We start from the raw sequence: 11,542 nt of genomic DNA, 5'->3' as shown, positions 1-11,542 counted from the left end.
ATAACCATAGATATTGCTTTATTATATCTCTTTCGGAGCGTTTGGTTGGAGGTAATATGAGATTATTAAAGTTATGTCATCCTATATTACTTAATTATCACGTTTGATTATCAAGTAATATAAGATTCTAGTAATCTTCAAATACCAATAGTAGTTACTGTTGGTAATATTAAAGGTAATCTGATTACTTCTATTTTCTTAAGTATTGTAAGATTACTAGGGTAATCTTTTTTTTTTTTTATTACAATTCTATCCTTACTAATAAAATTTTAGAATAATAATGCCCTTATTTTTAAATTTATTTACATGAATGTTGCTTTTACTATTTTACCCTAATTAATTAACTTTTTGGACAAAATTACCCTTGAATTCAAAACAAATTGCAACCCACCCAAGCCACCACCCCCACCCACCTGTCGCTGGCAACCACCATTGTGGCCAACCACCACCGCCGTTGTAAAGGTGCACGGAAGGTTGAAAATGGTTGTCGTGCGTCGATATGGCCATTTTCGACCAAATATCTAGCCAAAAAATGGCTAGATCTAATCTAGTTGTCAACGGCCAGATTTGTCACAATCTAGACATTTCTGGCCACATCTCTAGCCGAAAATGGCATTCCGTGCGCTATTAGGTTTTCGGCTGCCAGCGACCGGCGGTGGTTACCAACGGCCGACAGTGGTTGGGTTGTGGGGGTACTTTGTTGATTTTTTAAACTTTTATTATGGGATTGTTTTTGCTAAGTTTTTAAATAAGGGGGGGTTATGTAATCCAAATAATAATCAATATTAAAAAATAATATAATAATAATATTTAATTAAAAGATAATTCAATAATTTAAATAATATACTCATCCATTTATTCCTTTCAACCAAATATATTAATAAAACATATCAACTAATTTATTTCAACTAACCAAACATATTTTCTTAAAAATTCTTAATAATCTTTAAATTAATCTAATTTTTCAATAATCTAATATTTTTAATAATCTAACCTTTACTAACCAAACGCATCATTCATGCCAACATATTAAAATTAGTTAATGCAAGCGTTAACTGTTGATGGGATCTCCAGTTGGAGAAACTGTTTAATTAGTGAATGATGTACACGATAAGTTATGCTGAGGAGTCAGGAGACTGCTTTGAAGCTCTATAATTGTGATTAGGAATTGTCATGGTGCAGACCTATCACCTTGAGAGTGTAATTTTTTTTGCTTTTTGCTATCTTGTCAAACTTTACATAGATTTCTGTGCCAAGTGACTGGAGCAATAATACTAACTAATTATTTTGGCACGGCTTTTGACTATTTCTCTCCCACTAATACGCGTCACTTCTTTATTTTGTCTAATCTCCACCAAACCACCGACACCTTCTCTGTTAATCAACCTAAGATAAAAAATAAAAAATAAAAGTTAATTTACTATTTATTTTATTTGAGTATTTAGTGTAATACTACACCGACACCGTCTATTTCATACTCCAAAATTTTCATATCAGAATGTGTTATTTTTCTTTTGCTTTCATTGACGACTTGACCTACTGTAAATTCATTAGCCAATGAGAATTTTCAAACTCTTCATCTTATATATGTATTTGATTTGGAAATTAGCTAAAAGCGAAGGCCTTTGATTGTGATGGGATGGCCATGCATTCGATTAATGACGGCATGACCCACAGACCACTGGGCAAAAAGAAATTATAAATTAAAAGTATGTACAAGTAGTTTTCTGATGTTGATACTACTAATTTATAAGTTTATTATATAAATTGCCGCAAGCAAGCCAAGATAGAATTTTCCCCAACATTCACAAATATACACACTGCGTACAAACAATATTGCATTTTCAATTTCTCTTGTATGCATGCTAATTCACCACATAAAAAATGAAGAAATTAAACCAATGCTTATTATTATACAATATTGCAAAGCTAAAATTATAAGGCGAGAAACTTCTTTTTTTGTTCTCAGTTATTCATTACAAGAGGATTGAAGTTTAAACTATACAGAATTTCAGAAACCTGTATTACACAATACGTAATTCCCAATATTTTGCAAACCAGAATTTTTACATTAATTTCTTGTACTGTAACTAAAAACACCCTGATGCCTGATTATTTATATACTTCCTTTCATGAATATGTCAAATTACCCTAGGCCGGAGATGAAAGTTACACCGGTTGAAGGCAGCCATGTTGATCCAGCAATGAATTTCCCAACAGTGAATTTGACAGCTTCATCAGCTCCAATAACATGAAAACCAGGCCAATTAACTCTCTTGAAAGTTGAAGCTCCAGGGCCTACATTAGAAAACTCTGCAAAGTAAAGAGTTTTCCCATAACCTCCTTCTCCAGGCCACTCAATCCAACCTCCCGATGAGATAGCTTCATCCAGGGTCGATTGCATCACAACTGACCTTGAATATTGTTTCCAGGGCCTCCCAAGATACGAGTTATAGTTATGCTTCACTGGGGAAAAATCTGAGCCAACTGTAATTTTACAATTCTGTAAAGAGAAGCCGGTGTTTTGTCCAGGGTCGGTTCTTCCTTGGGCAAGAATTACATTATACTCTCCTGTCGGGCGGCGAAGGACAATGTAACAGTTCTGGAAAACTGCAGCGGCGTTTCCGAATATGAAGTCTACGGTGCCGTAGATGTCAGTATCGCGATAGAATTGTCGAAGAGCAAGTGCGTATAAAGTGTCCTGGTAGCCCACAATGCTGCACCTGAAAAAGACTGAATGATCGGAGCCTACGTTAAGAGCTAAAGCTTGTTCTCCATGGGGCCCTGCCGTGTTTTGGAATCCGATATCGCGTGCAATGAATCCATCACCAGTGATTGCTGAAATTCACATAAATTTATTAATAAAAGCTATCTTGTCAGTTGTCATGCGCTAGACATATATATAATTTTATCGTATATTAATCATAAAGGTTAGATTTTACCGTATCCATCTTGGATTTCTAAACTCAAATGATCTTCTATTTTTTACAAGGCCATGGCCCTACATAATTTTTTAACATGTATGAACTTATTTATATTTTAATTTTGGTCTTTCAACCGTTGATTTCATTTCAACTCTTTTATATGGGTTGTCTTAATTAATTTGTGCTTTAGGTCATATGTTAAAAATATATTTAAAAAAATAAATTATCCAATAATATCAAAATATTAATTTTTTTTTGTCTTATTATATCTTGAACCTTTGTCCTTTAAAAGTTAAAACAACCCTTTGTATATATGATGCTCCCTTTAAATATTGCATCAATGGGTAATTAGCATTCTTCAAGGGTCGAAGTCAATAACAAAGACAAACATAAAACAAGAGAATCAGAGCGAGTGAGAGAGATAATACTGACTGAATGTGGCGGAACCAGGCATGGAAGAGCCTCCAGCTACACTACTACTGCCAGTAATAATAGTTGAGTATTTGCCATCTCCAATCAAGGTGATACCATCTTTGTTTGTGCGAATTTTCTCATTATAAACTCCTGCCTTCACATAAATCACAAACCGATTTCCAGAAGCAGCATTAATAGCTTCTGATACGGTTTTATAGTTGCCCGTTCCATCTTTTGCCACAACCGCATTTGCCTTTATGGTCGGGACCTGAAGCAGTTTTCGATCTTTTGCGGATACCCAGTCGGGAAAAAATTGTTCCTCGTTCAGAAGGCGATCATTATTTTTCTCTCTTGAATTACTAGTAATCCTGTTGATAAGGGCCAAAGGGTTACTCCCCAGTTGAGAAAGATACTCCATTTTTTGGGATATCTTTTCATTAAGCTCACCGGAGAGCTTGAGGCCCTCCACGGACTCTTTACAAGTTTGCTGGAAAGTTAAGGCAGCGCTCAGCCATGTTTGGATGTCACATTTGTTTTTCTTTGGAGATTCTTTCATAGCTAATAGTGATTTCTCTAGTCGTTTCCGAGACATACTCATAAGCTCTTCACAATAATCTGCATGTACAAAAACCGTGGGCCTTAGTGAAAAGTAATGAACAAGAAAAGGAAAAAGTTAGACACAGATGACACAAGTATAATATACGTATAAGATAGGTATAGTTTTTGTTGCTTTCATGATATATATATATATGCTATACAAACTAATTCTGAAACAACATAACAATAACAATTATATCTAAAATTAAATTGAAGAATTGGTTTACATTACCTGTGACATCACGAACACGTTGAGATTCTTGGAGATCAAGAAATTGGGAGGTAAATTTGGCGAAGTATGACGGGGGCAATTTGGTTTCGGAAATGGTCATGTTAATGAGAGCAGACATAATATGGACATGTTTATTATTATGTCCTGTACTCTCAAATTTCATCAAGGTTTGAACACAAAGGGTAGGATATCTAGTGAACTTGCACTCTTTCAAGATTTGTTGTTGGAAACCATCCATGGCAGCCGATGACATGGTGGCTCCCCATAGCAGAAATAACCTCACAAGCCAAAACATTGAAAACTTTAGGGTTACTCCCATGCCAACCAAATTGTTTACAAATCTCACAACCACATTGGAGAAATGGGCTCGATATTTATAGTGAAAGGAGGTGTGTTATATTACCTTATTATTATTCTTACTAAAGTGTTATGAAATTAAAACTATATAGATTGTATATTATATTCAATTAAGTTATTTTGAAAGGCAAGTATTTGGATGTGGGTAAAGAACATTTAGTGTTAGTTTGGAGGTCCATTTCCCATGAATCATGACAAATAAATGGTGCTAAATATTCCAAGCAAGTCTTTTTGAGTGTGGGGTTGGATCATAAGCCACTTGAATAATGCTGGTGGTCACATAATTTGTATTGTCCATTTAATAAGTGCACAAGGAACTTTCTTCGTACTCATATAGGACATATATAGATTAACATCACTTGTTTCCAAACACAACTTAGATTACCCTTATGGTGATTTAATTATATTATATATAGCAATTAGTTTTTAGAGTTTCAATTCAATCTAACTGGCCATACATTTATGTGAAAAAAATTTATGGATAAGATTATTCAAAATTTGATTATTTTATCTAGATTAATTACGTAGTTTGTAAATAGTTTTATTGAATACTGATTAAATGGTGTGAAACTTACGAAATGAAAAGAGATGTAATGTAACTATATATGAGAAGAAAAAGCATAGATAGTAAATATGAATAAGTAACTCAATTACGGTAACAAAATTAAAAGGCTAAGATGTCACTATGATAAATTAATGTAGATGTTGATGCGAAAATTCATACCCACCAAAGATACTCAATCAACATCGGAAGGGGTCAAATAAGATATACGCATGGTTACTGGTAATCAGTAAGATTGATAAAAACGATGTAATAAAGTAAATAACAAAAGAGATTTTATAGTGGTTCAGCGGTTTAGAAACTAAATCTACATCTACTGTTATATTATTGTTGGGGAAAGTTACAGGGTCAAATGAGGTTACAAAGAGAAGCTCGTGGGCTAAATGGAGGGCATTTAGCTTTTGTGACCAATTCTCTCTAAACACTCTCTAAAACGGGTAAATGCGTTATTTCTCTTGAACTTTATTAATAAACTGAAATCGTCATTTGAAACAGAGGTTATAGGCTCTTTTTATACTTGATTCATCTGGGAGTGGTTGAGAGTGAGTGTTACGGGGTTACTTGCACGCATAATCCACCTAATCAAGATCTAAGTCAGTAATTTTTATGCTTGTGACATATCGGACCATGCTAATGACAACTTAACCCATGTTTATGATAATAATCACCTTAGGAGGGAAAATAAGTACTGATGGACAACATGTGGGAGGATCCTGACCGTTGGCTTTTGATATATCTCAAGAACGAGTGGCACAAATCTGACTGACAGGAAACTGCTCAAAAAAGTAGATAACCTTCAACAAAATAAATAAAAAACTTAATTGGATTGCCGTGGGTCATAAAGCTTTATTGTTGGATGTGTCCATCACTCAACGAATCTTTAATCGAATGGACTTGGGTTAAAGACCCTCTGAAAGAGACAAAGTCGCACCTCCTAGTTCTCACTCCCTCTCTTCCTGCCCCTTCATTAATAAATATTATTATATTTACGGAAAAATAAACAAATTAAATAACAAATATATATTGTTCTGGTTAAAATTATTTTGAATTTTATATAATTTGTATGTTAATTAAACAAAGTATTTCTGATACGTTACGGAAAGATAGAAACCTGCCTAAAAAATTTGAGTATTACCAAATATCTTTAAAAATTGATCTGTCATGGTTAGAATAATGAATGTGAAATAAAGAATGCATGCGTGTTACTGTTGTACACTTTTTCTGAGTTTATTAATTTATGCAAAAGCAAAAATTCTTTCACTCTGGACATAAGAAGCTTCCAATACCAAAATTCTAAAGGTCTCTTGCTTCTTCTAGCTGATGGAATGTATCGATTGAAAGGGAAAGCAACTAAAACAATTTGCAGGCTGCGAGAAGAAAAAATATTTCCAATTGGTTCTCCATTACGTAAATAACTTTGTAGTTATTAGCTATCACGGGGTCAGAAGTTCCATTAATAAGTCTTTATTCAGAAAGTCTTGGTCTTCCTCTTTATTATTTGTGCCAATCGTGTTATGGCCTTGTTAATAGACCTACTTGGAAAGTGTTCAACTTTATCTAGCTTGGTTTTTTCGTTTGTTTGTTTGTTTTATGCATATTCTCTGAGTAAAAAAATAAGGTAACTGTTTAATTTTCATAAAAAAATTAAGTTCAATTAAGGTTTGATTGAATATTTTGTTAATCTCAATTTGTGGAAGCGTTTCTAGGTCAGTTATCTAATCAATACTTTAGAATTTACTATATATCATGGGCGGCAAGGTTTTGTTTTCTAAGTTCTTATTTAATTAATTATTCAGACAGCTCATACTTGTTTAAGAAACCCTTTACTTTTTCAAATCAGATGATGTGAGATTAACCTAATTATCCATCTTACTATCCATTTCACGATGGGTATTGAATCAATCTACCATCTTTGAGTTATTGAACTGACGTACAACTCAAACAACAAAGCTGTTACATAATTTCAGAAAACTTAAAATATTGTATGGGTTTTTGACGCAAAATCTACAAAAAAAGAAAGGGGCAAAGATCTTTTTCATTTTGAGATTTAAAATCTCTTTTATTCTTACAGACAATAAGACACGAACGAAAATATGTATGAACTAGAAGAAACTGTAACCCAATATATATATACTGCATGTAGTGTTGTACGTTAATTAAATTATAACGTATGAATCTCACTGATTAATTTTTGTAGAATTAGCTGTTTCTTGCAGGTCTATATATTTCGGCTTTCGGGTATGTTGTCTAATCAACAAGCTCGAGCAATATAGAAATGCAGATGGATTTTAATGGTCTGAATAGTGCAGATAGTGGGGGCAGTATGTCACAAAGTGTGGTACAGCTGATAGACATCCTACAATTCAATATCACATCCATCCCGAATGAAATGAGATTGCCTTCGCACCTAATTACGACAAGCTTAAGCTTATGTCTCTCTCTCTCTTTTAGAACTTGTTAAATGCCTCCAAATATAATCCCACCGCTTTTGGTTGGAAATATTCTGAATCTTAAAATGACGCCCTTTCTGGTTTAGCTAAATTTGTCAGCGGTCTATTATATTTGCGATTATTGTTGCCACTTTTCTTGGAGGATTTTCACATTTGGTACAAGAAAAATGGACTCAATCACTCAGTCTAAATGAATAATTGTGTGGCTTCTTAAACTCTAAACCCTACAAAGTTATGAAGGAATTAACTTGATAAAATCTCATATTTCGTATATACAAAAAAATAAATGATTCATCAAGTTCAAAGTTGATCTCTGTAATATTCCGAAATACTAAAAATATCATAATAATATTATATTCAATAAATTAATATTTTTGAAAATATAATAAGTACGAGTGGTACTATCAATTTTAAATTCTGACTGATGTGATTATCAATGTCTTAATTACTATATTAATTGTAGGAAACATAATCTTATACCACAAATTAATATATCAGATCTGCATTAGTTAGAACTCTAACTCTCTCTCTATATATATATAGGTGTTGTGTAGTGCTTATAATTGTGGTGGTTGTAATATGGAGAGTGGGTCATTTGGATCAACATTTTGGTTCGACAATAGCACATGTAGGTGATGGAGAAAGTGCATCGACATGTCAGCTGGCCTAATTAATACAATTTCCAGAAACCCGATACCTAATTACGTGGCTTTGAAATTTGTATGTGCCGGGGTTTAATTTGGTTTAATATTATATCCTTATTCCATTCTACTGTTATATCTTAAAAATCTACAAATGTATTTGTTTCAATATTCTATTATACTTTATTCACCTCACAAAACATTAATAATTATATTTTTCATAAAGATAACCAAATTTTACTTTTTTTCAAAATACCATTCTAAAAATCATCAAATAATGAACCAAATGTAGTCGCTTCTCTGACTCATACCCTTCATTCATGGATATGAACCATCCAAAAATTAATATTTAGGAATATACATGAGAATTGAGATGGATGTGTGTGAAGTTCAATATTAATATATTATGTGCAGGATTTGGCTTAATTAATGAGTTGATCTCAAGACTTATCTTTACTAATTATAAGTGGTTTATGGTTGAGAATAAACATGGATGTGATGATAATTGATAAATTGAATCGTTTCAGCACAAATCTAATAATGAATTAAAAATGCACAAATCTAATAAGTAGTACTTGTACCACTGGACCACATTAAGGAAAAGCAAGACAAGAGTTGAAATTGCCTTTTTTTGGTCATTGGTTGATTTCTGAGTCATTATTGTTCGATCATTCAAGATAAGAATTTGGATTTAACTTATTAGTTGAAAATTATAATTAGCATTTACTATATTTGAGAATGGAATATAATTTCATTTGTAGGAGCCGAAATGAAATGAAATGATATTGACTTGTTTAGAATCTTATAAAGGCAGTAGCAAGTGGAGATATTATTGTGGTATTTTTGAAAGTAATGTTTGAGCATCAATAAATAAAATCCATATTTGAATTACAAAAGGCTTAATATTTTACTTGAGTTCTTACCCGAATGGTAGTTTTAAAGTTCTAGGGATCAGTTAAGGTGTGATTAAACTGGTCCGGACACGCTCGATTAAAATATATATATATATATATATATATATATATATATATTTTACATTGGCTAAAAATGTAGTAGATTGATTCAATGACTAAAGAGTTATTTTAGCTACTATATATAGCCTAAAAGTCTAAATTAAAGAGTTATTTTTCCATTCTATATTAGTGTTATGTTGTAAATTTAATTTACATTTTTTCGATGTCAATATAATAGTAGTCTTATATGGTGAAAGTATACGTGTTAGGTCTTTATTATCATCGATTTATTCCCATATTACTTTCAAAATGGGCATCTCTTTATTGCAACTTCGGCTTTATTATATTTTCAACAATATTGTTGTGATGTGGCAATTGATATGTACACACGTAGAAGTCAACTTTTACCCTTGGATGGTCAAAGTTAATTATTAAAGACTTAAGGGGCATTTCTGCCTTTCTGGTATCTTCAATAAACCTAATTCGAATTAGGTTTTGCACAGCTCATTCTCGATCTTTCTCTCTTGATTAACAAAGAGAGAAAGCTATTCGAATCTGCTGTGCTGGAAATCCGAAGAATATTGATGGAATCAAACGGTTGTGGTAAGTCTTGGTTGTCATATCTGTTTTACCTTTCTTTGTTGTATAAATCTGTCACTAATTCTACCTATTTGTAAAATGTATGAGTGATGAGAGCATCTGGATGTACGGGTGTAAATCAGAGGGGTTTTCTCAGGTTATGCCTTGTGTAAAAGGGGTAATCTCTGCAAGGTTTCTCATATCTCATAGTGAATACTTTTCTTTTGTCTTGAAGAGTGGATGTAGGTAATCTAATAGATTACCGAACCACTATAAATCTGGTGTTCTTTATTTTTCTGTCCTGATTTGCTTTATTGTTTCTTGCTGTAAATTTTGTGGTTGCTTGGATTGAATACTGCATATTTTGTTTTTGGTTTTGGTCTCATGTTGCAACAAATATTGTATATATCATTTGGAATCTCTATATACAATTTTTATTATTATTTTATTTTTATGCTTTAAACTAATAGTTTTGAGGATTGGATTAAAAAAAATACTTATAATATAAACACCTAAATTAAACATGCACCTTTGTTTGTTATAAATATTCTTTGCATCCATTATTTATTCAAAAATGAAAATTTATATTCTATTTAGAAATAAAAAATAGATTTACCTTTTTCAAACTTAGTGAATGTATTTGGTTGATGAAAAATATATTTGAGTTTTATCGTTAAGAATAAAGATATGTTGACAAATACTTCTCATAATTTTCTCTCACAACCGTTGATGTGTCAGTTCGCATTTGGACATGTGAGACTCATTGTGAGTTAACCAATTATGAGTTGACACGTCGCGTTTGTGAAAGAAAACTAGTAAAAAGAGTTTGTGAGTGTAATATTACTGTATCGTTAACGCAAAAAAAAGTTAAGATTGGTAAGAAATCGAACATATGATTTACCTATTTCAAATTTAGTAAATGTATTTGGTTGATGAGAAAATTATATGAAATATATTTGAGTGTTATCGTTAAAGCAAAAAGTAGGTAAGATTATTCAGATTCTACTATATGTATCTCACAAATAGAAGCAAAAAATTGGTAAAGTCAATGGATGCTTGATAAATCTATCATAGTTGGACAACCTTTTGTATAAATACAACACCACCATTATTATCACTAACTAAAAAGAGGAAATAAAAAAATTCATGAGGGGAATTCACACGTGACAACCATTCCAAACACACCCATTACTTTTAAATATTTCCTTACACAACGATAAAATGTTTCTTTTAAGTAATATTATTAATCAAATATTACATTTTATGTTATAAATTTATTTATAAAAATAATCACAAAGCATAACCAATTCCAAAAAATCTTGAAAATAGAAGTAGAAACTCTCTATGGTCATAATAGTGAGTCCAAACTAATTTTTTTACTATGAGAAGATTATACTCTAATAGATATGTAGTTATAAAAATTATTATTTTGATTTAGTTATCCTTAATGCATATAATATAAAGGTAAAATATATACCACAATAATAATTAATTAATGAAACATGTCAAATCCAAGGTATATACATTGATAAAAGAAATAGACATAGTTTTGTGCCAAGAAGCTCTAACATGCTTGAGAATCTAGAAATATTTTAACTTTAACAAGAAGACGTTCATGTTGGTGAGTTATTACATACCCACACGCTCAAAGATGTAATAACAAATCTGTAACAACTGCTGTAAACTAGTACAATGCATGCATAATAACAATAGAAAATGGGCCCAAAACTTTGCTCTTTTATTATAAATAATAAGTCTTTTATACACAAAGAGCATCATTTACAAAAAGCTATTTTAAAAGACAAAAACAGGGGAAACAGTGTAGCTATTGCT

General features: G+C 31.8%; 1 protein-coding gene across 1 annotated transcript; it reads right to left on the bottom strand.

Annotated features, from left to right (window-relative positions):
- Positions 1–1,930: 1,930 nt before the first annotated feature.
- On the bottom strand, positions 1,931–4,523 carry LOC116127695 (pectinesterase). The gene is made up of 3 exons (XM_031413330.1): positions 4,168–4,523; positions 3,357–3,953; positions 1,931–2,838 (listed from the first exon to the last, which is right to left on the bottom strand). The coding sequence occupies exons 1-3, from the start codon at positions 4,484–4,486 to the stop codon at positions 2,147–2,149; spliced, it is 1,608 nt and encodes a 535-aa protein (XP_031269190.1). The 5' UTR covers positions 4,487–4,523; the 3' UTR covers positions 1,931–2,146.
- Positions 4,524–11,542: the final 7,019 nt, after the last annotated feature.

Source organism: Pistacia vera, unplaced genomic scaffold (genome assembly GCF_008641045.1).
Source record: "Pistacia vera cultivar Batoury unplaced genomic scaffold, PisVer_v2 Contig193, whole genome shotgun sequence".
Taxonomy (NCBI): domain Eukaryota; kingdom Viridiplantae; phylum Streptophyta; class Magnoliopsida; order Sapindales; family Anacardiaceae; genus Pistacia; species Pistacia vera.
The sequence above is the reverse complement of the archived record's forward strand: the minus strand, read 5'-3'. Positions and strand labels throughout refer to the sequence as shown.

Excerpts from the sequence above, each read along its gene's own strand:
- LOC116127695 (XM_031413330.1), bottom strand. The coding sequence starts at position 4,486 with ATGGGAGTAACCCTAAAGTTTTCAATGTTTTGGCTTGTGAGGTTATTT. Across the intron at positions 3,954-4,167 it reads ACGTGTTCGTGATGTCACAG|ATTATTGTGAAGAGCTTATG; the intron begins GTAATGTAAACC and ends TTGTACATGCAG. Across the intron at positions 2,839-3,356 it reads GCCTGGTTCCGCCACATTCA|CAATCACTGGTGATGGATTC; the intron begins GTCAGTATTATC and ends TGTGAATTTCAG.